Raw genomic sequence first — 27,767 nt, 5'->3', positions numbered from 1 at the left:
GTAATACCCTTTCAACTATCCATTCCAGTATTCTTGCCTCTGCCGCCATCTTGTGGCCATTTCATTTTTTGTTTAAAAAGCAAAAGTTTGTTCTACTTCCTGTGAAAATTTTTTCATTTTTCCTTTTTGGGATGAGTACATTCTCTTTTGGAAAAGGGTGTTTCTTCTAGGACCATAATGTGAAAACCCAGCGGATTCTGGAAGTGTTCAGGATTTCCCCAGCTACACCATCGATGAGGAAATGGGGTGACACCTTCCCTTACATATCAACCAGAGATAATACTTGCCTCCCCATCCCATGGGGGTACAGCATGTCCTTTGCATAATGGCAGTTTCAAAGTAGGTGTTGACAACCTGTTACTAATTAATTGGGCATGAAGAACTGCCTCCTGTGCTGCCTCCTGTGCACCTTGAGAAGCAAGTAATTTTCTAAAAAGCTCTATGCTTGCCCTAAAATTCCGTGGGTCTCTGAGGTCCTGGCAACAGAACGGCACTTTATGCTGTTTTGAAGCACCTTTATTTCTGGACTTTTGCATGCAGTCCGGGGCAAGTAAGACTTGAAGTCATACACGGTTTTTCTCCCCAGGTAAAGGTGGCATTGATCTTCATTTTATGACTAAGGTAATTTATGTGATTCTGGCAAGGTGGTAGGCAAATAAGGTAACTTTATGTGATTCTGGCAAGGTGGTAGGCAGATAGCACTTTATGTAAATACTAAGATTGTTAATTGTTGCCTTGGCAAGGTTCAGTGGAGCAGCCTCTAGATTAGAAATGCATTGTGAGTTTAGGAGTAGTTCACACATATCCCTCTTACCTGCTTTCCTTCCTTTCAGATGGTCTGTTCAGCAGTCTAACAAAAAGACATGCCCAAAGGCCTAAACCCATAGGCTGTTCTGGGATTGGATTTGGTAAATGAATCTTGAGAAGGTTGCCTACATTTCTGGAGTCCCTGATAAAACTAATTCACAATACTTTAGTCTTTCACATTAGAGTCCTAGTGTTCAGTTGGGTGATCTCAGGAACCCTGGCCAATTTTAAAAGTGGGATCAATAGTTTTAAATGGAAAAGACCATTTGTGGTTTAACCTCGTTTTACTGTCCATCTCAACAAGAAGTCACATGACTTTAATAAAAACAGCCTAGGGCCTATTGATTCAGTAAAGTGTTAAAAAAAATTAGACTTCAGAGACCTCTCACCACTTGGAAGAGATTTCCTAACTTTTTAATTTTGCTTAGTTAAATCCATTCTTATTTGGATTGTTCCCTGAGGAATTTTAGATTTAGGAGGTAAGGTATCTTTTTCATTCCTTGGAGCAGTAATTTTTAAGCCTTCGGTTCTATTTCAGTTGAGCCCTATTCCAAAACACAGTTTTATGTCTGCTATGAATCTAACAAAAATGTCCTCATACAGCAGAAAATAAAGGTATTCTGTTTCTACATTTAAAAAAAAAAAGGAAAAATGGGAAAAACTTTATGTGAGCAGTTGTATCATCCAGGAGTAGTTAATTCACAGAATTTTTCTAAAGTCAACCTTTCTGTGCATACAAACCTTAAGATAGCAATTTAGGGCTCTTCGTATGATGCATATTTATCTTTTTGCCAGAGCTGGAGGAAGGATATGGCCATTTAAGGCAATATGACAGTGTAATTGATGCTCCCCACGGAACCTACAGGGCCAATATGTCAAATGATGTATAATAAAAAAGTAAAATTTATTGTCATCATTAGAATTTGCTCACTGAGAAATTGGTGTCTAAGGACATAATCCCCCAAGTCCTACTGTCCTTGGTTGCCGTGGAACTAGTGTGCTCCTGAGAATATTCTGTATTTAAATCTCACTGCCTGGGATGGTCAAGTTCCACTGTTTCCTACTAACTTTCACATCAGGTCCTCACCTCTCCTCATGAATTTTCTACAAAAACTAAAATTCAAATATACATGCCTATAAAAGTTCCTTGTCCATTAGCCTATCTGAATCTCATTCACATTCACTTATGAACTGTAATGTGATGTTATTAGCCCCTACGTAGTTCTTTCCTTTTGTTTTGGGTTACAAATGCTTTGTGTGCAATTTAATTATGGATAGATACTCCCCATACCCTAACCCCCATGCAGTTTCACATGCATTTCAAAGATACCAGAAACACTTGTGCAAGAACTTAAATGAAGGGAGATGCCTTTTGTCTTTGTAGAGGCTACAAGGAAAAGCTGCGTGGGGCTCTGACACATAGTTAACAAGGCTTCGGGACTGGTCCTGCAAATAGATTGAGTCCCCTTTTGAGGCAATTTTAAAGATTCTTTTTCTTACTAAAATAAAACCTTGGAAATTTTTGGATCCCACAGAATTGATGATGGGGAAATAGCACATACTTGCCGTGTCTTAAAGCCAAGGATAGCATGGTAAAATTCTTATTCTTAAAAAAGCAGGGTAAAATTTCCAGTAAAACAAAAATGTTTTTCTCCAAGGAAACTACTTCTGGAGGGGCATATTAGCAGCTGAAAGTATTTTAGGACAATTGATGGACAGAGAACATTTATTTGGATATTTAAAGGTAACATTCTCTATGGGAATTATAGCCAAAAAATTTTTTTAAGATGAAAACTTTTAGTTTAGTAAGCACTTGTTAAAATGTCCACTTTGTACCCAAAATGATAACCTAATTCAGAAATATTTACTGAGCATTTCTCTGTGTTAGGCCTTGGGCCAGGGGCCAAGGAATATAGCCTCTGACTCTGAGGAATTCTGCAGGATGGAGATGAGGGGCAAGTAAACCAGGGGTTATTATATAGAGTGATAGGGGCATTGCTGAAAACCTGTCAGGCCATTTACTGAAAGCCTTTCTATCAGAGAGAGCAACCTACTCTTTAAGGAAGCAAAAAAAAAAAAAAAAAAGGTTTTATAGGTGGCATCCAGGGAGATAATAGCCTATTACCAGACATGTGTTTATGCAAATCCTTACCTCCACTTGGAGTGTCATTCAAGCCAGACCTTTAAGAGTGAACCCTTATCACACTGTTCCATGAGCTAGGTATTGTTGTTATCCCTATTTTACAGTTAAGGAGATGTACAGAAAGGATTAGGAACTTGCCCAGTATCACACAACTTGTATGGGGCTTCAGGTAGGACTAGGGCCAGGATTGGGCCCTCACCAATTTGTCTCCAAATCTGTCAGTCTTACTGAGAAAGGGAACTTCTACGGTAATGTATAAAATAAACTACATGACCCTTTTAGGCATGCATTTGGCACATAAGTTTAAGATTTTAAGCAGCAGAGAGGAAATTTTATTTTTGGCCAAAAGCTCTGGTATTACAAATGAGATAAATATTAGTAAACTTTTCGGTTAAGCACCCGGAAGCTTGTCTTAGTATTAAACCTCTGCTGCCACTAGGATACAAAAGGGGCACCTTTGCAGTCCACCAGTGAGTATTTTGAGCATCCGCCGAGTGCTTTATAAATGGTTAGAGTCAACTTCCCGTTTCACATTTAGGCTGGTGAAGATGCCCATTAATAATTTCCATTTAGTTCCCAATCATTCACTTTCTGCCCAGCAGATCGTCCCCACCCCGTATAACAGCTCTCTCTAATTTCAGTTTCTTATCTACTTCAGAGCCTTCACCTTGGAGCCCTCCTCCAAGAACTGCCTTTGTGCTTCAACTACCCAAGGTCCCCTTGCCCTGTTTATCTTTTTCTTTCCTGGCTCCAGTGGATCCTGGGGCAGGGTGACCGTATTAAAGACTCTGAAACAAAGTTGTCTGTCATCTCTTTCGAGACACCTCTCCCCCCTCCTCCCCCACTGGTAATTCTAAAAGGAATTCTGCTTATCCACTCCTTCCAACATCCCTGAAGAAAGGACAGGTTGGAGTAGAAACACGTGGACAATGCTAGGGGTGAGCATGCAGTTGCTGTAGTGATTGGATAGTGCCAATTTTCATCCCACCTCCCCACCCTGACCAGCTGATTGGTTGATCTGGTTTCTTGGAGAGGGGGGTGGGCATAAAAATTTGCTCATGACCCTCCATTCTGTCTCTCTTTCCATTCTGACTTTGTTATCTGCCCTCTTTAATTGTTTCTCACTCCCAGCTCTGCTGTTTTTTCCTTGCTTCTCTTCTCTGGAATCTTCCAAGCAAGCAGCTGTAACTTTGTGTGTCCTTTCTACCCGGCCCCCTCCCTGCCCCCTGGGAAGGCAAGGAGAGAGCACCCTCTCCCTGTGGAGTTAGGCCTTAGTAGCTGTTGTAACCTGAGAGAAGAAGGAAAAAGGCCAGACCTATCGAGCCAGCAGTGAGCTCCCTGTGGCCTACTAGAGGATAGGAACCTTGCTCACTCAATGCCCTCCCTCTTTTCTTTCCCCTCCCCTGCTGCAGCAGGGCCCTCCCCCATCCGCACACAGAGGCTGCTGGGTAAGTGGCAAGATGGCTCCCCTGCATGTCTCCGGCTGATCGCCGCTGCTCCGCTAATACAATAGAGCCAGCCACTACCAGCAGCCTGGCCCTCTTCCTCCTCCTCCTCCAGAGAGACCAATCCAGCCGAACTCGGGGTTTGCCGTGAGGACTTAACGCTTATCTCTTAAAAGCCAGATCTGTATTAGCCTCCCCTCACCACCACCACCACCACCACCACCTCCCCTTCCATTTACCATTTTTTGGATCCCCAGTTGCTCCATCTCGATTTTCTCTCTCTGGATCGGGTGGCTGGGGAGGAGGTGGTGGGATCTTGGGACAAGGAAGGTGTTTTGTTTTGTTTTTTTTAATTTTTTAGGATTTTTGTTTGGTTTTTGTTATTTCTTCCATTCCAGAAAGGGATAAACAGCACTTCCAGGGGGAGAAAAAAAATCATGATATCAGAAAGCAAAGAAGGGTGAGAGCTTCACATTTCCATGTATTCCCTTTCCCTGCCGCTCTAGCCCACCTCATCTTCCTTCTCTACCCCATGGCTTTCATTCCGTATTTCGTTTTGGTTTGTTTTCAGACATTCTGCTTTCCCCCTTTGTCCTTCCTGCCTGATTTCTAATTGGCCCCACTTGCCTTCTCTCTGTGGGAAATAGGTATTTTTTTTTTATTTTTGGATAAGCCTTTTCTTTACATGTAGGGAGTTGAATCTTGTGTTCCTGTGGGGGCCTGTTAGCTGGGGGCACAGTTCCGACTTTCCCCTCCCCCCCCTTCCTGTGCATCCCTGCCTGCTCTGGGGAAGCTGTTCTGACCTCTGAGTGTCAGTTAGCCTGTCGGGAATGCTGAATTTCCTGGTGGTGGTTATCAGCCTGGGGAGATTTGGTTTCCTTTCTGAGACTTAGGCCCCTGATCATCTTGATTTGATTTTTTATTTCATTTTATTTTATTTTTTTTTACCCCAGTGTTTGGGTGGAAGTGGGGGCGAGATTAGAGGTAGAAGTTAGGGGTGGAGACAGAAAAAGAAGAGAGGGAAATAGTTTATCGGAAGTGTATCTCTGGGATTCATTGCCTGAAATGAGAGATGACTTGTGAGATTGGGGAGTGGGTGGATTGGGTTCAGTATTTGTGGGGGCAAAATGCATGGTGTGGGGGAGGGTGTGTCCTGACTGGGAGGCTTGCTCTCTTTATCTCTCGGAAGTTGGAATAAGGGAATGGGAGAAACTGGGCGAAAGCAGAATGTAAGAACAATTCCTACACCTCTGAGCAGGTAAAAGTGGCCTGATTTCTTCTCTGAGCTTTAATACTCTCTCTAGCAGTTTTAGTTTTTCCTTTTAGATGGCAGGGTCCTTTTTGAAGCTTGAACCTTCACCAGCCCTACTTTCCCTGTAGCCTTCACCCTCACCATCTCCCTTCCTGGTGTCTCCAGATCCTGTGGGTCAGTAGGCCTTATTAAGCAGTTGATTAAACATAAGTCTGGGATCATTCACCATGGCCGTGGTCATTTTTTCTTGTCTTTTTAAAGAATCAGGCTTCTCTTAATTTGTCCAATTTTACTAAATAAATGTGCCTGCGACCGGAGGACAGAGAGGCTAGAGGTTGTGGGCAAATCACAGTCACTTTTGAGGGACTGTTTTGGGTGGAGGGGCTGTTTGTCTTCGTGTAAGAGTACTTTGGTTAATTACCTAAGAACAAATGGAGTCCTGACCCCACAAATCACAGCTTTATCCCATCTGGGCAGTAGGTGGATGTGGTTGCTTTGACCTGTGTACTTCCCCAAGGAAAACAGTTTCCCATTTTTCCTGTGGGGAAAAGATCTCTAGTCTGATGTGAAAAGTAGCTCTCCCAACCCACCCAAGTAATGAGGCATGGGGGTTTCCTGACCCCAAACCTAACATTTTGTTCTCTCTTCCCCTTGGTTTTTTCCTGCCCTCCCCTCCCAACCTCTCCCCGTACTGTCAGTGAGGAGAAGGAGGAAGTGACCATGGACACAAGTGAAAATAGACCTGAAAATGAGGTGCCAGAGCCCCCCATGCCTATTGCAGACCAAGTCAGCAATGATGACCGCCCAGAGGGCAGTGCTGAAGATGAGGAGAAGAAAGAGGTAAATCTTTAAGCGGCTCATTGGGGTGGGCGGGCAGGAGTGGACTTAGGGGAAGGAGTGGACCACTCAGGTGATCCCTCATCCACAGTGATAGCTAAAGAAGGGGCTAGGCAGAGACTCCCATCAGGGTAGGGCCAAGGGAGAATTCGCTGGTTTAGCAAGGGAGACCCCTTGTGATGGGGACAGGGCTCATTCTTACCCCTTTCTTTGATGGGGAAGTAGTGCAGTCCAGACTCTGGAAGTTTGTAACAGGAAAATAGTTAGTGACCCTTTATCTAAGACCCAGCACAGCTTTCCCTGCCACCTCCTCCAGCTTTTCCCTGTGGTAACTCCTTTAGCTTTCCCTCCTTTTTAAAAGCCTGTTGAAGCTAAACGCCATCTAGAGGGCTTTGGTGGTTTTCAGCTGACCGGCCATGCTGAGGAATTTTTGTTTGGCATCTGCCCCCCAGTGGTCTCATTGCAGAGATGTAGCTACTTAGAAATCAGCACCTGGGGTGATCCCAAAAATTCTTTTCCATTTTTGTGACCCCTCTACCTCCTTTTTTGGCATATATATTATGTAGTGTTCTGCACCCAATTCAGAGGCCTCCCCCATCAGAGCCAGCGAAATCTTCTTGGCTCTTAATAGAGAAAGAAATTAGCTGGGTTTGGGAGTGGGGTAACAGGGTGGGAGGGACTGTTGTGTGTGTAGCCTTTCTTTGGTGTGTGTTGCGGGGGTGGGGGCCGGTGAAAGTGATTTGATGTGCAGAATATTATTTATTACAAGGTCCTTCTTAAAACTTTGTCCAAGTACCTCATGTACGGTAATCCGCCCGTAAAATATAACCCTGCCCAACTGGCCAATCGCTGATGCCGCCTCTTCCTCTGGACCCACCCGCTGCTACTGAGCTGCCCAATCAGAGCCGAGTCTGCTATCCAGGCGTCTTGGCCAGAGGGGGGCAAGTATATGGGATCCTGTGATGGGCCCCCTTTTGCCTCCCTGCCTTGCTTACATCAGGGGGCCAAGAAGAGCACTGTTCTGGAGAGACTTATATTGAGAAAACAAAAAGCATTTGGAAAGGGGTGGACTTGCACCATCTCCCTATTTGGGACACCCCAAGAAGAGCTTGTGTCAGTGCTGGGGCGCCTGCCCACATGCCCTTACCCTTTTGAGGACTGTGGGTTATCTTGTTTGCTACAGACTGTTGGGATCCCCATCTAGGGCACCAAGACCACCTAAAGAGTCAATGTTTGTGATCACAGTGTCATGCTGTAAAATACTGAATGGGGCTCTCGGCTTAAGCTGTGACGACTAGGAACCCTGCAGAGAAGTCTAGGGTCTGAGCCCAGGGATTTAATGCTGATGACAGCCCAGCCATGTATCACCACTTGCTCATCAGATGGACTTTCCTTTGGTCCCTGTTATCCATGGTGAAGGGCAGCATGTTGGTTGCTCCAACTTCTCCTCCATCCCTGGAGGCAGGGGCTCATTCATCCACCTGACTGGAACCACTGTCTCAGCTGGAGTCCCTGAGGAGATGCCACATACAACTCTCAGAAGAAAAGCATTCTGACCTTGCTGCTGAATGTGTGCCAGGTCCTGGGGCTATCCACCTTCTACCCCCAGGATGCCTTCATCAGAGGTTCCATGATCCCACTCGGTGAGAGGACCCCCTCCCCAGTTACAGGCAGGGGAGAAAGGGACTCTGGAGTCATCACCTGAACTTCAAGTATTGGGTGATGGTATTGCCGCAGCTTGCCACTGGTGGACATAGGGTCCTGCCTGCCTCTCACGATAAAAGGCCAGGACCATTTCTGCTACTCACAGGCCATCTCATCAGGGACTGCAAGATGATGCCCCTACAGGGCCGGGACTGATGTCTCTGCCCCTTTTCCCCTCTGTACCCCTCGCTGAGCCTGGCCACCACCAGTGAACTGTCTTGACATCATGGAAACTGGGCAGCGTCCCCCCACACGTTTCCCTCCCGCCCCCCCTGCGCCCCTGGGAGGACTCTGGCAGTGCCGTGCTGACCACCACGCCGTGCGCCCACATTTTTGCCAACCCAACCCCCCACCAATTGCACAGCGCCTAGCAGGGAGGGCTCATTCTGATTGGACCGGCGGTTGACTAGATACAGTACACAGTGAGGTGCGATTGGCTGAACTGAAGATCCCAGGTGTGAGATGGTACCTGGAACATTTGTCATATTCCTAGTTTATTTTCCTCTTTATTTTCTTCTTCCTTTTTTTTAATCTTTTATTTAAATTTTTTCTTTATCTTTATTTTTCTGATTTCTTTATTGGATTTATTTATTTGGTTCATGTTTTTCCTGTTCTAATTAAGACCTGTTCACCCCTTCTCCCCGCACTAACTTACCCATCAAGAGCGGTCTGGCTAGGGGCCAGGCCGGCCCTTAACGGAGACCAAGGAGACTTGGTTAGACGACACAAACGGGGCTGGGGGTGGATGGGGAAAGGGGATTTCATCAAGAGGGTACTGCCCTGCCCTTAAGAAGGGTGGTAGTTCTTAGTTTTTCCAGAAATAAGCGTTAAATCTAAAAATGCTTTAGTCTCCTTTTCTCTCCCTCTTTTTGCTCTGTCCCGAGTCTTTCTCCTCAATGCTTAGGACAGAAACTTGCTTCAAAAGCAAGTTTGGAAGTTTCTGGTCCTTGGAAGAGCCCCTAAGGCTGAGGCTCTGATTGGGGAGGAAACAGTAAGGTTTTGCTAGAGCTCCGCACAGTGATTGTATAGTCTGACATTCTCCCTGGGGACAGTCTGCCCTTCATAAAAGCCTTCATTTACCAAAGACACCTTTAGATTCTTTCTGGGGGAACTTTACTCAGGGACCTTATCTGCATTGGCTGTCCTTTTCCACAGTGTGGCGGGGGTCTAGACAGTCGTGACAGTCAGCTGTCTTAACAACTCAGCCACTGTGACTGGATGTCAGACTGGACATTGAGAAAAGGAAGATGATTGCCTTGTTAAAGTTGCCATCCCAAGGTAGTTTTCCTAGTTTCCTCATGTTTTCCTTGAGTTAGCAAGGAAGACCTAGGAGGCCAGATGCCCCAGTTCTGGGCACATCTTGAGCTTGGCATCCTCTCACCCCATACAGATAGTGGAAGAGGTCATAACTGATGCTTTTGAAGGGCTGGGAGGCTACTGAATTCCTCTTCCAGCTTATTTCTGGTTAAGCTAATACATAGGTGTGGTATATGAACTAGATGACTTTCCCCTGCTGTGATGTTTGGTTTTTGTTGTTTTTTTTTTTTCCTCTAACTTGCATTGATTCTGCTTCGTTTTTGCCGTTTGCCGCTTCTGTTTTGGTCTCTGTCTGTCTCTGTCTCTCTCTCTCTCTGTGTGTCTTTGGAGCTTAAGCTAAGACTGCCTCATCTAACCTCCTTCCCCCCTCTCTGTGGGGTGTGTCTCTTTCTCTTTTTTTCCCCTTTTCTTCTCTATACAGAGTTCGCTGCCCAAATCATTCAAGAGGAAGATCTCCGTTGTCTGTAAGTCTAGCCCCAATCCTTGATAAAGGCCAAGAATACCATAAAAATCAGAGATCGTAGAGAAATAGATTCCCATTCTCTCTCATTGGCATTCTTGGGTCACCCCTCCTGCCCTATGACCTCCACCCCGAAAATCCACATCTCTATAGTATATGTAGGGTTCCATTATGAAATTCAAAACATTAGACAATCCCTATCGTTTCTCCCAGTCACATTTCTTTGTTAACTCTGGTGAGATTGTGTGCTGTCTCACCATTTCTTATTGAGTCCTACATGCATTTATTCTTTCGGATATCTGAATCCTCAAAACAAGGAGTGGGTTTGAGGGACTCATATAATGTTTACCAGTTTATGCTTCATTCTATGAGAGCATCTGAAAAAATGAAAGTGTTTCACGCTTCAAACAGTAACATTTTATTTTTTTATTACCACTTTTTAATCCTAACCCGATATTTGTTGATTTTTAGAGGAAGAGGAAAAGAGAAATAATTGATCTGTTGCTTCCCTTACATGCCCTGACCAGGGATTGAACCTGCAGCCTTTTGATGTATGGGGTGATGCTCCAACCAACTGAGCCACCCATCCAGGGCTCAAACAACATTTTAAACATTTTCCCAATGAGACCTTCTAAATTGACAAAAGTGTAATAGATCTTTATAACCAAATACCAAATTGTAGTGTGAAAATTAACCTAAAGCATGATCAAATTACATCATGATCTAAATTAACTTAGATTTTAGTATGGTCTTTTTTTTTTTTTTTTTTTTATTCCTTTTTTCTGTATTCCCATGTCCTCCTCAATCTTTCTTTCCCAGTACTTTAGATATTTCTACCCCTAAAAGTTTTAACTGGTCAGCCAACCCTGTTGCCTTCAGAAATGAGTAGTTTTCATCTGTCAGGAAATGGCTCCAGTCCTTCTATTTTGAAGCATGGTTTCCCAGTCCCCAAATATAATTTCCATCAGTTAACCTTTTATTAAAATTCCAATCAAAGGCTATCTGTGGGTGTTGTAGTGTGAACCAGCGGAGGGCCTGAGACCTAAGTGTTGGGTCCTATTTCTTGGGGCAGCAGCTACCAAGGGGGTGCCAGCTGGAAACAGTGACACAGAGGGGGGCCAGCCTGGTCGGAAGCGGCGTTGGGGAGCCAGCACAGCCACCACACAGAAGAAACCCTCCATCAGTATCACCACTGAATCACTCAAGGTGAGGTGGTGAGAAGCCAGGGAAGGGGGAGGATGAGACACATTAAGGTGGGAGTAGACATGGGCCCAGTGTAACGGGGTGGGGGGTATCTGTGTCCCAGAGCCTCATCCCCGACATCAAACCCCTGGTGGGGCAGGAGGCTGTTGTGGATCTTCATGCTGATGACTCTCGAATCTCTGAGGATGAGACAGAGCGTAATGGTGACGATGGGACTCATGACAAAGGGCTGAAAATATGCCGGACTGTCACTCAGGTAAGGCTCCTTCACCCTCCTTGGGGCGGAGGGTGGTGGTCAGTGGAGGCAGAGCAGGCAACTGAAGAGCTGTGGTGGAGTCCTAAAAGGGGAAATTTCCTATCCCACACAGGGTTGGGGTAATTGGTCCTTTTAGGGGTCGTGGACTACCAAATCCAGCCTGTTGCCTGTACGATAAGTTTTATGAGAACACAGTAACACCAGTCGAGTACTCTTGTCGGTGGCAGCTCTGTGCTATAAAGTCAGAGTTGAATAGTTGCAACTGAAACTCTTAAGCCTCACAAAATGTAAAAATATTTACTCTTATCCTATACAGAAAAAAATCTACAGGACTCCTGCCTTAGTTTTCCTCGTGGAAGAGCTGAGGCATTAACAGTCCCAGGATCTGGTGGAGGTGAACTTAATGATGAAATCTTCCCCTAGTGGAAGGCACATGCTAGGTTGACTATACCACCCTCTCTCACCAGGAAACCAGAAGCTGAAAAGAATGTGCCAGTGTTTAAAAATCCCTCCATATCTAATACTTTACAGGTAGTACCTGCAGAGGGCCAGGAGAATGGGCAAAGGGAAGAGGAGGAGGAAGAAAAAGAACCTGAAGCAGAACCCCCCATACCTCCCCAGGTTTCAGTAGAGGTGTCTTTGCCTCCACCTGTGGAGCATGAAGTAAAGAAAGGTGGGTGAGCCATTAATGGTTGAAACAGTGCAGCTCCCTGAATTCCCAGAGCACTTTATTTAGACTTCTTTTAATGTTTTGCTTTTTATTATCATATTTTACATGTCTTCTCTGTCATGGTTGTTGAGCTATTATACTTTAGGGCTAGTTTCTACTCTGTTTAAATCTTAGAGTCCCCATAATGAGATTAGCCTAGACAATACCTGGCACATTATAGGTGTGCTCAGCACATTTAGATGGAAGAGTTCGGAATAAAACAAAGCAGTAATGTTGCTCTCTACTGAAAACCATTTGTGTGCTCTATTTGATAGTGACTTTAGGAGATACTTTAACAAGACGTTCCATTAGCCAGCAGAAGTCTGGAGTTTCCATTACAATTGATGATCCAGTGCGAACTGCTCAGGTGCCCTCCCCACCCCGGGGCAAGATCAGTAACATCGTGCACATCTCCAATTTGGTAAGTCTTTGTTTCCCACAGTGCAGCCTTGTTGAGTTTGAGCTTTGGATTCATGCTTCTTAGGCTCAACTCCTAAGGAGACATTGACTGAGTGAATTTACTTAACCTCACAGCCTGTCTCATCTAAAAAATGGGGAGAAAAAAGTATCACCTTGAAGGATTTTCTTTAGAATTTGCAGAGGGCCCATACTGCCTAAATGAGTGTTGCCACTCTTCTCACATTCCTACTAGAGGATTCTCACTTCTCTGCTCTCATCCAAACTTTGAAGCTCTACTACTATGACGGCAGTTTGGAAAATCTCAAGATTAGTTACGTGACTCTTAACTCTTCCATGTTGGTTGGCAGGTTCGTCCCTTCACTTTAGGCCAACTGAAGGAATTGTTGGGACGTACAGGAACTCTGGTGGAAGAGGCCTTCTGGATTGACAAGATCAAATCTCATTGTTTTGTAACGGTGAGGGGGGGGGGAAGCTCCAGGTTCTGGCATGTTTCCTTTTGTGAGCAACATGGGCGGGTTTGAGGGTGTTGTGGCAAGTGAGAAAGATTAAAGGCCTATTGTGACCCCTCTGCCTTCTCCCTTTCTGCACCAGTACGCAACAGTAGAGGAAGCAGTTGCCACCCGCACAGCTCTACATGGTGTCAAATGGCCTCAGTCCAATCCCAAATTCCTTTGTGCTGACTATGCTGAGCAAGATGAGGTAAGAAATTTAGGGAGAGGTAGGGGAGGTCATCCTCTCCTGAGATTCCCTCTCCTCCCACCTCTTTGGTTCCTTTAGTTGAACCGTGTGGCTTCAAAGTCTCTGTCCACTGGTACCTGGGCTGCTTCTGTTGGAGTGATGTCATCTCTATCCTGAATATCCTTGTCCTTCATCTACCCACAGCTGGATTATCACCGGGGCCTCTTGGTGGACCGTCCCTCTGAAGCTAAGACAGAGGAGCAGGGAGTACCACGGCCCCTCCACCCTCCACCCCCACCCCCAGCCCAGCCACCACAGCACCCCCGGGCAGAGCAGCGGGAGCAGGAGCGGGCAGTGCGGGAACAGTGGGCAGAGCGGGAACGGGAAATGGAGCGGCGGGAGCGAACTCGATCGGAGCGTGAATGGGATCGGGACAAAGTTCGAGAAGGGCCCCGTTCCCGATCACGGTCCCGTGATCGCCGCCGCAAGGAACGTGCGAAGTCTAAAGAAAAGAAGAGTGAGAAGAAAGGTACTTAGCTGTGGGGACACACATATTCACTGGTACGTGGGAAAGGGAACAAAATGGGATGGGACACAGGGTCCTTCACATCAAGTCTAACTCACTTTTTTCCACATCAGAGAAAGCTCAGGAGGAACCACCAGCTAAGCTCCTGGATGACCTTTTCCGAAAGACCAAAGCAGCTCCCTGCATCTACTGGCTCCCACTCACTGACAGCCAGGTGAGTGCTGGCCTTCCTGCCCTGCTCAGAGCTGCAGTGAGGCTGGGGCAGGACACCAGGGAGAGACTTAGGGGTGTCAGAGGGAGGAGTCCCAGGGAGCAGCTTAGAGTAATAAGGGAAAAACTAAGTATCAAAGACAGAGGTTGTTTTAAGAACCAGTTGATGAGTCTGCCTAGAGAAGCCAAACTTAATAAGGTGAAAGTAGACACAAAGACAGGAAATGCATTTGCATAGCCTAGGAAGCTGCCTGTGCCAATCATTCCTCTTGGAAATTAATTTTAAGTAGCAAGAGAAATCTCCTGTTTTATAAACTTAGCCATTTCTGGGGTTTTTTAATATTTAGTGTTTTTTGCTTTTTCAGTTTGTTTTCTTGTAACAGGAATTTTGGGAATTTTAAGCTTATGCCACTCAAATAGAGATTTGTCCACAAGTATGTAGACAGCTAGGGGAATACCAGAGGCCAGGCTTGGGTGGTGCCAGTACATGTGGTGGGTATAAAGGGTGAACACTTATAGGAACTGGGGCTCTGAGACAAGGACAGGTGTGATTGCTCTCCCCCCCCCCCCCCGCCCCGTGCGAGTGTGCGCGCGCGCGCTCTCTCTCTCTCTCTCTCTCTCTCTCCCCCTCCCTCCCTCCCTGCTTCACAGTAAAGCCAACAGTTATCCTGAGTTAGAAGTACCAGGTCCAAATGCAAATAGACAGAGTGGGGCTAACGTGAGCTGGGCTGACATGCCCTGGGCTGACATGCCTATTCTCTGCCTTTCCTACTGGCTGCAGATTGTTCAGAAGGAGGCAGAGCGGGCTGAACGGGCCAAGGAGCGGGAGAAGCGGCGAAAGGAGCAAGAAGAAGAAGAGCAAAAGGAGCGGGAGAAAGAAGCAGAGCGAGAGCGGAACCGACAGCTAGAGCGAGAGAAGCGGCGAGAGCACAGCCGAGAGAGGGACCGGGAGAGAGAAAGGGAACGCGAGCGTGACAGGGGGGATCGAGACAGGGATAGGGAACGGGACCGGGAAAGAGGCAGGGAGAGGGACCGCAGAGACAACAAGCGCCATAGCAGGAGCCGAAGTCGGAGCACACCTGTGCGGGACCGGGGTGGGCGCCGCTAGCTGGGAGAACACTGGGGAGAACTGCAGGCATCGGCCACCCTGCCCCAGGGTGGGAGCTCAAGGCCACAGAGGGATAGGTACAATCTCCACCACCCTGAAACCAGGGGTCTTTCACACCATTTGCCCAGTGCTGAAGTATGGCTGCCACCTGTCCCCACATACCAAATGGAGCAGTGGCCATCTTCTTCCCCTGTACCCCATAACCTATCTCTTGGGATTTAGCCCTCTCATTTCCCATGAGGTCTGAGAGGGAAGAGCTAGGTTAGAGAGAGAGAGGTGGTTGGCCCAGAGGTGGGGGACAGCCAGGATCCCCAGCCTCTTTCATTTTTCCTTCATACTGCTCACCACCTCCTTTGGGTACTCACACCTCTTGGGAACAGCTGGGGCCAGGACTGGGTCACCTATGAGCTGAATCAGCATCTCCTGAGTCCCAGGGCCCCTGCAGTTCCCGGTCTCTTCTGTCCTGCAGCCCTTGCCTCCTGCCCACTGGTTCCACTTTATATCCACCTTTTCCTTTTGTTCAATTTTTATTTTTATTTTTTTTTATTATTAAATGATGTGGTCTATGGAAAATAATAAAAATCTGACTTAGTTTTAAGTAGTGTGTGAGTGGCTTTTCTTGGGCAGGGCCTGGGTGAGAGCCAAATTGAAGAGGATGGCTGGAGCCAGCGTTGATTGCGTAGGCTGCTGCATCCCAGAACCAGAGTAACTCCCTCTTTCCCTGCGTTAGGTCTACACACTACAGCTGTGGGGCTACTTCACCGGTGGGGAGAGGGGAGGGCCGAGTGGGTGCCAGCTAGAGGTATTTTGATACCTGCTTTTCACCTTCAAGGTGTCTCCCACAACTGCCACCAGGGGGCATCAGCCACTCGCTCAGTAGGCGCCTGTAAATGAGCTTCCCAAAAAGGCTCCATTCCCCATCTCCGTCCACTCCTGCCCATGTCACTCCGGAGTCCCCGACCTGTTCCTAGGCCCGGCTCGTGGACTCTGGCCTCTTAGGAAGTCCCGACGCGTACCCCAGCGGCCCCCTACCGTGCCCTGCACGGGCTCCCCAAATGCTGCTGTCTTGCACCCGGGGTAAAAAAAAAGCCCCGGAGGCTGGTCTGCGGGCGGGAGTCGGGTCTCCGCAGTGGCTCCGAATCACCCCCATTGCCATGCCGCGCGCTCACCCTGCTGCGGGGGCCATGAGGGCCGCTAGGCGCTCCCAGGTGCACCCTCCCCACCAGCTCTGGGGACCTGGCCTGGACGTCCTCCCTCCCGAATGCCCCGCCGGGCTCTGCAGGCCTGGCCCAGGAGGGGCGGTGCATCTGTATGCGCCTGGCAGCCCGGCAGCACTGCCCCCACCCCCGCTCGGGCCGGGCTGGCCGGGGAGGGTCGGAGGCTGGGCTCTCCTCTCCCGCGCGGCAGCTGAGCCGCCTCGCTCCTCCGCAGGCGGAGCCTCCTTCCCCCGCCCCCTCTGTCTCGCTCCCTTGTTCTCGCCGGGGCCGCTCAGACCTGCAGCGGAGCCGCGGCGCCCGCTCGGATCGGCTCGGGGCTGCGCCCCCGGGACCCAGCGACGGGGCCGGGCGGGGGTGCTCCCCGCCAGGCTGGGCCCTTCGGCACTGCCAGGTAAGAGCTTGCCCTGGAGCCCTGGTCCGGGGTCCGCGGAGGGGCAGGCAGGGGGCCCGCAGCCTGCGGGTGTCTTCAGAGCAGTGCGCTCCGCGGCTGGGAGCCCACTGCCGGCTCCCTTCTCCCGCGCTCTACCTCTTTCCCTTCTTCCCTTGCTCCTCCCGCCCTCTTCTTCCCATTTTTCTCTCCCTCGGTGTCTCTTCACCCTGCCTTCTCTCTGCCTGTTTGCCGTCTCTGCACCTTCCCTCTGCCTCTTGCCCTGTCTTTCCCCATCTCCACTTCCTCTTTGCCTTTTTCTTCCTCTACCTTTCTCTCCTTTCCTGTTCTTTCTCTTTTCCTTTTCCCGCCCTCCTTTCCTTTCCCTGTTCCTTCCCTCTCCTCTCCTCTCCTCTTCCCTCCCCGCTATCCTGTTTTCCACTACTCTCTCCCTTTCCGTCTCCTCGTCCCGCCTCCCTCTCTGGTCCCCAGCTTCTGTCCGGCTTCCCTCTTCCCTCGGGAGGGGAAGGACTGTAAGGTGTGTGTCTGCCCTGGGGGAGCAGGGGGCACAGCCACAGCTACCTGCGAGGGTTCCCCCACCCCGGGAGGAGAGGTAGGAAAGAGCAGTGGAAAGGGCCCTCTCTCTAGCCCCCTTCCTGTGGCCCCTCCGAGCCACCCGCTCTCCCAGAATGAAGTTCTGGCGGCCTGGTCTGACCCCCGCAGCCAAGGGCTGCCCTGTGGGCCCATCACAGGGCGAGACCCCTCTTCCCCCTCCTTCCCATTCCCCAGACTAGTACCTGTGACTCCTGTCTGCCTTTCAGACACCAGGCAGCCTCCTTTGATCTCTCATTCAGTCTCTCCCTGCCATTCTGTCTCTGTCTCTGCTGGACAGTCCATGAGTCTTGGTTTCACGCTCAATCACTGTGTCTCTAGCTTCGGAGTCTGCCTGTCCCCCTCCCCAGTCTCCTTGTCCTACCTCCGACTCTACCTGCTATTCTTTCAGCTCTCCCCCACCGGCCCCACCAGCCCCACTCCACCTCAGGAGCCCAGTTCCCCTTCAAGGACTTCAGATGGCAGTGTGGGCTGGGGGAAGGTTCCAGAGAGGTGGGTTCCTACGGAGGAGGGACTTTTCACAGGCTCTCAAGCCTGTCTTATGTTGCACTTGTTATTTCAGCCTGACCCTGGGCAACTCCAAGAATCCCAGCCCCTGAGGTAGAAACCTTTTCTGGCAGCCCCCATCTCCTCCAGCCCCTTGCTTCATGCCCCACCTGAGAGGACATGGGCCAGGCGGGGTTCCAAGCCCTCCCAGCATCCCTTCTTCTGTGTTCTTCCCCAGCTTCTCTACTCAGAGTTGACTGGCTCGAGATTTATCCGCTTGGAGGGCTGGAGGTGAATACAGGCAGAGCCTGGGAAGAGGGAAGCGATCAGACTGCCTGCTCTGTCTTCAACTGCGTTCTGGGCAGTGGGAGTCTAGCTCCTTAGAGGTCGGCTCTTCAACATCTACCTCTGGTGGGGTGGAGGGTTAAGTTTCCTTGACCCTGAAGAGCTACCTGTCCTGCAGGTGTGGATCCATGGGGTAGCCCCAGCACATGTGCCCCTCTGCCCCAGCCAGCTCATGCCTCAGCACCTGGGGGCAGTGAAGAGAGCCCTAGCTAGAGCCCAGACATGTGGGGCCTGGTGAGGCTCCTGCTGGCCTGGCTGGGTGGCTGGGGCTGCATGGGACGCCTGGCAGCCCCAGCACGGGCCTGGGCATGGTCCCGGGGGGGCCCAGGACCAGCACTGCTGCGGACCCGAAGGAGCTGGGTGTGGAACCAGTTTTTTGTCATCGAAGAATATGCCGGTCCAGAGCCTGTGCTCATTGGCAAGGTAAGGATCAAGCCCTCCCATGGCTACCCTGACTCTGTAGCCCAGCCCTGCAACTTCTTTACTTCTGCAATGACCTTGGTCCCTCAGGACTCCCAACACTCCACCCAGTCCTAGATATAGACTCTTGAACTTTCTGTTCCTATGTGGAACCCGCTGTCATCTTCCCCTGATCCTTACAGCTACACTCAGATGTGGACCGGGGTGAGGGCCGCACCAAGTACCTGCTGACCGGGGAGGGGGCAGGCACCGTGTTTGTGATTGACGAGGCCACAGGCAATATCCATGTCACCAAGAGCCTGGACCGGGAGGAGAAGGCACAGTATGTGCTACTGGCCCAAGCTGTGGACCGAGCCTCCAACCGTCCCCTAGAGCCCCCATCAGAGTTCATCATCAAGGTGCAAGACATCAACGACAATCCCCCCATCTTTCCCCTGGGGCCCTACCATGCTACAGTGCCTGAGATGTCCAACGTTGGTGAGTACCCCACGTCTGAATACCCAGATACCACCTCCTGGAGTGCCATCTCCTCTCCTCCCATTGCTTTCTGCCCCCAGAACCCAGTCCTTTGGTTCAGCCCTGCTCGTGTCTGGGTTCCCCTCATCTGCTGTTCTTCCCGTCCCGGCCCTGCCCCTGCTGAGTGGGGTGCTGGGATCCCCCACAGGGACATCAGTGATCCAGGTGACTGCTCACGATGCCGATGACCCCAGCTATGGGAACAGCGCCAAGCTGGTGTACACTGTGCTGGATGGCCTGCCTTTCTTCTCTGTGGACCCCCAGACTGGTGAGGGTAGAGTTCAGGAATGGTGGGGCAGCCATAGGAACAGGAACCCCTAACCCAGTGTCTCTCCCTAGGAGTTGTGCGCACCGCCATTCCCAACATGGACCGAGAGACGCAGGAGGAGTTCTTGGTGGTGATTCAGGCCAAGGACATGGGTGGCCACATGGGGGGGCTGTCGGGCAGTACTACGGTGACGGTCACCCTCAGTGATGTCAACGACAACCCCCCCAAGTTCCCTCAGAGTAAGGGTCCAATTGCTGCTACCTGAGCCATCCTTTGGCCGCCCACCTCACCCCTCTCCCAGCCAGGCCCCGGAAGAAGGAAGTGCTGGGGAAGGAAGAGGGCTGGGTACCTCTCTAAGACTGTCTCCCCTCCATCCACCCTCAAGGCCTGTACCAGTTCTCCGTGGTGGAGACAGCTGGGCCGGGCACCCTGGTGGGCCGGCTTCGGGCCCAGGACCCAGACCTGGGCGACAATGCCCTCATGGCATACAGCATCCTGGATGGGGAGGGGTCTGAGGCCTTCAGCATCAGCACAGACGCCCAGGGTCGAGATGGGCTCCTCACCGTCCGAAAGGTTAGCTTCCTGTTGCTGACACTTGTAGACTCACTCATACCATCCTCCTACCCACCCAGGGCACACTAGTAACTAATCTAGAACAGAGTCAGAAACCTATGTTGGAGCTTAGAGATCATGGTCATCCGCTTACGTTTCAGATGAGGGCCAGGGGCCCAGAAAGGGGGAGTGACTGGCTCAAGGCTTCATATACCGAGCCCGTGATGGAACTGGGGGTAGCCCTAGTTACTAAGCCATCTGCCCCCTCCCTTGACCACCGAGGCCACTGCCCCTCTGGCACCTCTCCTCTGAGGAGGGCTGAACACTGGATGCTTGTGGGGAAAGGACTCCACCTCCCAGGAACCTGGGCCTGCCCTGGTTTCTACCCGTCTCAGCCACTCCACCTCCCCTTGCCATAGCCCCTAGACTTCGAGACTCGTCGCTCCTACTCCTTCCGTGTGGAGGCCACCAACACGCTCATCGACCCAGCCTACCTGCGGCGAGGGCCCTTCAAGGATGTGGCCTCCGTGCGCATAGCTGTGCAGGATGCCCCAGAGCCACCTGCCTTCACCCAGGCTGCCTACCATCTGGCAGTGCCCGAGAACAAGGCTCCTGGGACCCTGGTGGGCCAGGTCTCAGCCACTGACCTGGACTCCCCGGCCAGCTTGATCAGGTGAGTGAGGGTGTGTCTGGGCCAGGCCTGGGGCAAGGTGCCCAAGGGCAATCAAGTCCCACAGATGATGTGTCTCCTTGACCATAAATCACACTTGCCTCCTGGAAGAGGTCCCCCTCCCAGGGGGCCTGGGGCAGGGGCGGGCTGGAGGTTCTGGCTCAGCACTCCCAGGCTCTCCCCCGATCCCTCTGGGCGCATAATAGTGGTGCCTCTCAGTAGCAGTGCCAGCAGATGAGCAGATGTAATATCATTTGCTGCTGAATGTGATTGATCCTTGATCACTATGGTTGGTCCCTCAGTATGTCATGCTTTACCCACTGGCTGACATTTAATTCTCACAACTGCCCTATGAAGTAGGTGTTTTCATCATCAGTTTTTTCAGAGGCTAGGTCCTGCGAGGTTAAGTAACTTGCCCAAGGTCACCCAGGAAGTAAGAGGCAGAGCGAGGATTCGAACCGCAACTGTTCTTAGAGAAGAGCCACTCTTTCCACCTCCCTACCACCATCCCTGTCATAGTACTGAGGGAGGTGCTGCTGTCATTCCCTTTTCGTAGTTGAGGAAACGGAAGTTAGACAATTTGCCCAAGGTCACGCAGCTGTTCTGAGGCCGAGTGGGGCAAGAACACGGGCCCCAGTGTCCCCAGAACAGAGCCCAGAGTCTGAAAGACGCGTAGTGTCTCCCCTGTCCACCTTGTTCTGTCTCTCTCCCCCACTCCAAGGAAACTCAGTCCCCCCTGAGTCTCAGGACAGGTATTTAATGTCGATGACTTCCGAGAGGACCCTGTGGGCGTTATGGCTCTGGGTGCAGAGGGCAGGTTCTGTCCCAGGAGCTCAGGCCCATCTGCTCAGCTGAGCCAGGAGGCCCAGTAAGGGGAACAGAAGGGAGGGAGGCGGAGCAGCAAGCTGCGGCCCTGCCCCCAGTCAGCCCCAGCTCAGCTCTGGCTTCCCCAGATACTCCATCCTCCCCCACTCTGATGTGGAGCGCTGCTTCTCTATCGAGCCTGAGGACGGCACCATCCGCACAGCTGTGCCCCTGGACCGCGAAGCTCGTGTATGGCACAACCTCACAGTGCTGGCCACAGAGCTCGGTGAGGAGTCCGCAGCCCCCAGGAGGCCCTGGAGAAAGTAGCAGCCTCTTGGCAGAGGGGCTGTCCCTGAGCGTGGCGTGGGTGGGGAAGGAAGATCACTGCCGTGGAACCCTCATTCCCAGCCTGGATCATCAGCATCAGGCCGGCCTGCTCTCCTCAGCTGGGTTGAGCTGGGCACAGTAGGTCCACCAGAGCATTCCCCTGACTTAAATTCACTCCTATACCTGGCTTTTCTCATCCTGAAAATAAACCTAACCTCAAATAGCTCCCAACCTCTAACGATCCCAGCCTGAACCCTGGCTGAACCTGCCCTGCCCCACTCTCTGCTTCAGGCTGAAGCCTGGGGCCAGGGAAGGGCTGGGACCTCCTTTGGGGCGTGACTGGGGAGCCACAGCAGTTGCTCCCAGGGAAGCCCCAAGGGGAGTGCTCAAGGCAGGGGAGAACGCTGGCCCCTCTCCTGCCCCGTCAGTCCCAAGTCACCAGCAGCACGGTTCAGCTGCTCTCTCCGGGCAGCTCGGGCTCCTGGAGGCAAGGAGAAGACCCCTCCCCTCCCTCAGTCTCCCCTTACCACCCCTGCTCGTGTCCCAGCGTGTCCTACATTTTCTGTATCCTGTCTGGGTTGCCACTGTGTGTGTAGATGTTTATACATGTCAATCAAGAGCTAATGTATGTGTGTGTATAATTCCATGTGTGTGAAAATTACATGTGCATACACATATTTGTGAGTACATGCCTATAACTATGTTGATATAGTTGAGTGTCTAGAATTATATTTACATTATTTATGCATATATGTAATGGAATGGGTATAGTGATAGGTACACGCAGCTGTTTGTATCTGTTGTGTATGTGAGTGTTTGTGGATACATAATAATAATTTGTTACTTATTGTGTATCAGGCACTGGTCTCAGTACCAAATGTGGATTTATTCATTCGCTCATCACCACAAGTTTATGAGGGAGGCATGGTTATTTCCCCATTTTACAATGAGAAAACTCAAGTAAAGGGAAGTTAAATAACATCCCAAGGTCACTCAGAGATGAAGTGGCGGAGCAGGCTGCAGAGCCTGAGCTCTCTCCTTCACCACACTGCTGGCATATGTGTTAAATTGGACATGTGTAGGTTTGTGTTTATGCCCATGCAGCTGTGTGTTATGTGGTACTGCACACATGCCTGTCCGTGAGTGGCCCTGTGTGTATATATAGTATGTGTCGTGGCTGCCTGTGTATATGTAACCCACTGTGTGTGTGTGCCTCCCCTCACTGTCTTCTCAACCTTTTGCCAAATTCTGCTCCCCGCCCCCGAGAACCTCAGTATCGGCTTAGCAGAGCCTGGGCCCTTGCTGCAGTGAAGGAATGGGGCCCTGCCCCATCCTCTATCTGGGGTATCCCAAACTTTTAGCCAGGCAGTCCACTCAGCCTCCTTTGCCAGGCTGCGACCTTCAGGGACTGCTTGGGGGGAGAGACTAAAGGAACCAGCCTAGGAGAGGTGAGCACTAAGGTGGGCAGGGATGCATTTTTCATTCCCCCTGGGATGCCACTGGCAGTGAAGAGCAAGGCAGGTAATGGTGGGAGCCACCTGATGAAGGGACGGGGAAAGAGGGGTCTGCGTCTGCCTGTGGTGCCCAGGGCAGCCTAGCTCTGCACCCTGTGCATCATACAGCTCCTCTCTTCCCAAGGTCAACACTAAGTGATGCTCATTCCTGCACCACAGCCTTCCAGCCCTCTAATGGGGCACGGTGTGTGTGTCCTCCCACCGATACTGTGCATGAAAATGCATTCTCTGGACGCTGGGTGGGGGGATATATGTAGTCACTGTGTATACTGAACATCTACTTCATGTATCTTGCATTTGTTTTAAACACCGAGTGTCCTTCCAATGTGTGGTACTCATGTGTACATTTTACGGCTATCGTCTAAGTGCAATCTGTATGCACCTTCTGTCTAACCTTCATTTATGATGTGCGTGTGCCCTACCTGTGGGTTATTGTTTATGTATATCATGAATGCTATTCCTGTTCAATGTATGTTGTGTATTTCACATATCTTGGGTACTACATGAGTGTTGTATGCACTTGGTGGTGTTCCATTCATTTCAAAATGTTTGCTACATGCAAATTGCATGCATATTTCATGTGTCGCATGTGCCTGCTATACGCTGCATGTGGCATCCATGCCCATGCACCACATGGGTTGTATATGGGTGTGTGGGGTGTATGTGTTCATGTTCTGGCTTCAGACAGCTCCGCACAGGCCTCCCGCGTGCAAGTGGCCATTCAGACCTTGGATGAGAATGACAATGCTCCCCAGCTGGCTGAGCCCTATGACACCTTTGTGTGTGATTCTGCAGTCCCTGGCCAGGTGAGCTGCTGAAACAGAGGGGTTGGGACCTCAGGCCCTCCCGCCACCCACTGCATACAAGCTCTGTCTTCTTCTTCCCAGCTGATTCAGGTCATCCAGGCCCTGGACAGAGACGAAGCTGGCAACAGCAGCCGTGTCTCCCTTCAAGGTCCTCTGGGCCCTGATGCAAACTTCACTGTCCGGGACAACCAAGGTGGGTGACCTCCTCTTGTACGCATGCCTGTGCCTGCCTCCCTCCCCCTCTCTTCCTTCACCACCCCAGTCCACCCTGCCTGACCCCCGCCCACATACCTGGGCCCTCCTCCTGACAGAAAGTAGATGTGGATTTGCACATGGTTGTTGATTGCCAACCTTCTCCCTGGGAAGCCGCCTCCATGGACCAGACCGACCCTACTGGGAAAATGTCCCAGGAGATGCCCTAACAGTTTCCCTCTCCCTCAGATGGCTCTGCCAGCCTGCTGCTGCCTTCTCGTCCGGCCCCACCGCGCCAGGCCCCCTACCTGGTTCCCATAGAACTGTGGGACTGGGGGACACCAGCACTGAGCAGCACCGCCACAGTGACCGTCAGCATGTGCCGCTGCCGGCCTGATGGCTCCGTGGCATCCTGCCGGCCTGAGGCTCAGCTCTCACCTGCCGGGCTCAGCACGGGGGCCCTGCTTGCCATCATCACCTGTGTGGGCACCCTGCTTGGTGAGTCAGGCCACAGTGGGACATAGATGTGGGGTCCAGGTGTTTGGAGATGTGGAGAGGAATCAGGACCCTGGACATAGAGAAATCCACCCTAGGGCTTACAGGAGCCCTTGTGGCTAGATCGCCCCACTGCCTGCCGCATCCAAGAGAAAAAGCTCCGGCCTCATATCCCTGACCTGCTGATCCGTAATGACGGTGACAAGCCATAAAAACTTTATTGAGCCCTGACTCTGGGCCACGTGTGGCCCTGGGTACATTGCCAATGGTATTTCGCGTCGCCCCTTCCACAGCCCTAATTGGCAAATGCTTCCCCTGTTTTCCACACCAGTAATCAATCTAAGCGTCAAAGAGGTTTGGAGAAGTTAGGCAACTTCCCGTGCTCACACAGCAAGTAAGGGGCGACGTCTGGAGTCGGATGTCAAACCTAGGGCTTGCCACCGCTAAGCCACGCTGCCTCCGGTGTCACCCACCCTGTGTCCGCCCAGGCCGCTGACTCAGCGCCTGTGTGGCCTCTCCCCCAGCCCTGGTGGTGCTCTTCGTGGCCCTGCGGCACCAGAAGCAGGAAGCCCTGATGGTGCTGGAGGAGGAGGATGTCCGGGAAAACATCATCACATACGACGATGAGGGCGGTGGAGAAGAGGACACGGAGGCCTTCGACATCAGCGCCCTTCAGAACCCCGATGGGGCAGCCCTGCCGGTCCCTGGCCCCCCCGGGCGCCGTGACGTGCTACCCCGGGCCCGGGCGCAGCGCCAGCCCCGGCCCCCCGGTCCCGCCGACGTGGCGCAGCTCCTGGCACTGCGGCTGCGCGAGGCGGACGAGGACCCCAGCGTGCCGCCCTACGACTCGGTGCAGGTGTACGGCTACGAGGGCCGGGGCTCGTCCTGTGGCTCCCTCAGCTCCCTGGGCTCCGAGGCCGGCGGCGCCCCCGGCCCCGCGGAGCCACTGGATGACTGGGGGCCGCTCTTCCGCACCCTGGCGGAGCTGTATGGGGCCAAGGAGCCCCCGGCCCCCTGAGAGCCGGGCTGCCCTGCCAGCCAAGGTGGGGTAGCCCGCGCAGGCCCTCTGAGTGAGCCCCAGGGTCCAAGCAGGCGGCAGCAGCCCAGGGGTCCCAAGCCTCTTCCCATCCCTGTGTTCCTCCTCCCAGCTTCCTCAGAGCAACCTTCTTCTCACCTTCCTCCTCCCGAGTCTTCTGTGTCCCCTCCAGGGATCTCTGTCCCTGGGACACTGTCCGGGTCTCCGTTGTGTGGCTCCAACTCAGTCTCCCTCTTCTGTCACTGTGATTCCACCTTCACCAAGGCTCTGCTTTTGTCTCTCCGATTCTAAGTCTCTCATACATGCTTTGTCTCCCTTGCCCCCACACATACGCTCTGTGTCTGTCTCTTGCCCACATCTGCTTCCCATTTCTCTCTGGGTCCCTGTGGATTTTTGGGTTTTTTTTCCATTGTTCATCCCAAAAGCAAGAGAAACTTCCAGCCACTGCTGCCCACCTTCCTGCAGGGGACATTCTGCCCCAGGTCAGTGCCCCTAGATTGTGTGGGGCAGGGGTGGCCTGAGGCCATCCCTGACTCACTCTCTCTAACTGGGCTCTCCTGTCTTTACAGACCTTCCTGCATGGTTCCATCCATCACTCATGGCCTCATCCTGGCTCTACTGGCCTCCAGCAGAGAGGGGGTGCCACCCCGCCTCCCAGGGGAGAGCTCCAGCCCTGCCCCTGCCCCTGCCCCATTTGGCTGCCTCCCTGGAGCTCTGCCCAGCTGTTGGCATCCCAGCTCTGGGCATTGTCTTGTGCAGGCCCCAGGGGAAGTGTAGGGGAAAGAAAGGGGGAGGCAGCTGGGGAAGAGGAAAGAGGGAGGAAGGGGAGGGGCCTCCATCTCTAATTTCATAATAAACAAACACTTTATTTTGTAAAGCTAGAGCCCTCTTCTGCTTCTGCGCTCAGGTTTCTGTATGGAGCTTTACTGTGCCAAAGAGCGAGAGGAGAGGCCCAAGCCTATTCCCTTTGGTTCATTCTTTCTCGCTTGGGGGAAGGTCCACTCCAGGTCCCTTTAGAGAGAGGAGGGTTTGGGTTGGTTCCATTCCGGAAGTCCCCCGCTCCTACCACCGGCTCTCTGAGTTCCCTGTTGTTCTCAAACTGTCCAAGGAAGTTAAGATGTAGAGACTGGCCAGAGGGGAGTGTGGGATGGAGAAGCAGAGGGCGAGCGCTACACCAAGGAGGAAGAGAAAGGAAGAGGGGCTCCAGACAGAAAAAAATGGGGGTGGAGGCAAACCAGTCTCCCCTGGGACCTGTGGTGCCCACTGGGGAAAGGGTGGTCTGCTGCACCTGGGCCTGCTGTGCGCCTTTATTTCTCCCCCGTCCGTTGTCTTATTCATGGAGCACCAAGGAGGAAGGAGAGGGCCGGGGGGCCGAATCAAAACTAATGGGTGGGAGCTGAGCAGGAGTAGCCAGCGTGTCTCAGTGTCCACTTCCTAAGCAGAAAAGCGATCCACTCAGGAATCAGCACGAGCACCCACACCTCCTGTAGACTCAACCAGGCAAGTCAGGACAGGTCCTGTGTCCCTCCCCTCTGAGTGTGGGGTGCTGGCAATCAGGGAAAGCTGCTTCAATGGGAAGAGTCCTTCCCTCATACCTTCCACACTTGCTTGCTTAGCGCAACCAGGTGGTGGGACAACAAGGACCCTTGCTCCAGTGCCAGAGTTACTTCCTCTGCTGAAGACTGGAACTGGACCCCCAATTGCCCAACGGCCTGTGCAAGAGCAGGCTGTCTGTTCCCTGAAGGCCTCAGGAGGCAGCGTACCACGCAGGTGTCAGAGGAACACGGTCTTCCAGTTCAGGGCAGGACGGGCAAGACCTCTACCCCTTTGGTCTCACCCTTATACCTGTATCAACCCTTCAGGAATAAATGGAGAACAGAAGAGACTGACCCCGGGCGGTTTCAGGTAGTGAGGGGTGTGCTGACATGGACACACCCCTTTGCCTGCTCTTCCAGCCCTTCCTAGCACTCTCCTCCGGTCCCCCCAACTCACCCAATTTAGAGAGGGGGAAAAAACAGGGCATAGGGAAACAGGTTTGTCAGCAAGACCCTTATCTCTAATCTCA

General features: G+C 51.6%; 2 protein-coding genes across 9 annotated transcripts in view; both read left to right on the top strand.

Annotated features, from left to right (window-relative positions):
• Positions 1-15,631, top strand: part of ACIN1 (apoptotic chromatin condensation inducer 1) — a 29,841-nt gene extending 14,210 nt beyond the window's left edge. For 3 of the 8 annotated variants that reach the window (XM_054577815.1, XM_054577813.1, XM_054577812.1), the window contains 11 exons: positions 6,346-6,487; positions 9,927-9,969; positions 11,038-11,171; positions 11,272-11,424; positions 11,956-12,097; positions 12,409-12,554; positions 12,901-13,008; positions 13,145-13,252; positions 13,436-13,760; positions 13,871-13,971; positions 14,749-15,631. In XM_054577815.1, the coding sequence (XP_054433790.1) occupies positions 6,346-6,487; positions 9,927-9,969; positions 11,038-11,171; positions 11,272-11,424; positions 11,956-12,097; positions 12,409-12,554; positions 12,901-13,008; positions 13,145-13,252; positions 13,436-13,760; positions 13,871-13,971; positions 14,749-15,075 (1,729 nt within the window). In that variant the 3' untranslated portion in view covers positions 15,076-15,631. The other 5 variants (XM_054577817.1, XM_054577814.1, XM_054577810.1 and 2 more) reach the window with 5 other exon arrangements.
• A 993-nt stretch (positions 15,632-16,624) lies between these two features.
• CDH24 (cadherin 24) lies at positions 16,625-26,274 on the top strand. The gene is made up of 12 exons (XM_054577738.1): positions 16,625-16,683; positions 17,996-18,525; positions 18,705-18,999; positions 19,187-19,306; positions 19,378-19,545; positions 19,692-19,879; positions 20,278-20,531; positions 21,482-21,618; positions 23,858-23,979; positions 24,061-24,172; positions 24,421-24,669; positions 25,191-26,274. The coding sequence occupies exons 2-12, from the start codon at positions 18,325-18,327 to the stop codon at positions 25,682-25,684; spliced, it is 2,340 nt and encodes a 779-aa protein (XP_054433713.1). The 5' UTR covers positions 16,625-16,683; positions 17,996-18,324; the 3' UTR covers positions 25,685-26,274.
• The last annotated feature ends 1,493 nt before the right edge of the window (positions 26,275-27,767 follow it).

This window comes from Pteronotus mesoamericanus, unplaced genomic scaffold, assembly GCF_021234165.1.
Source record: "Pteronotus mesoamericanus isolate MK-2021 breed Mesoamerican mustached bat unplaced genomic scaffold, CSHL_Meso_final contig_46, whole genome shotgun sequence".
Classification (NCBI taxonomy): Eukaryota; Metazoa; Chordata; class Mammalia; order Chiroptera; family Mormoopidae; genus Pteronotus; species Pteronotus mesoamericanus.
This window is presented reverse-complemented; position numbering and strand designations above follow the sequence as displayed.

Coding starts and splice junctions, on each gene's coding strand:
- CDH24 (XM_054577738.1), top strand. CDS start 18,325: ATGTGGGGCCTGGTGAGGCTCCTGCTGGCCTGGCTGGGTGGCTGGGGC. Junction 21,619..23,857: donor AGTGCTGGCCACAGAGCTCG/GTGAGGAGTCCG, acceptor TTCTGGCTTCAG/ACAGCTCCGCACAGGCCTCC. Junction 23,980..24,060: donor ATTCTGCAGTCCCTGGCCAG/GTGAGCTGCTGA, acceptor TCTTCTTCCCAG/CTGATTCAGGTCATCCAGGC.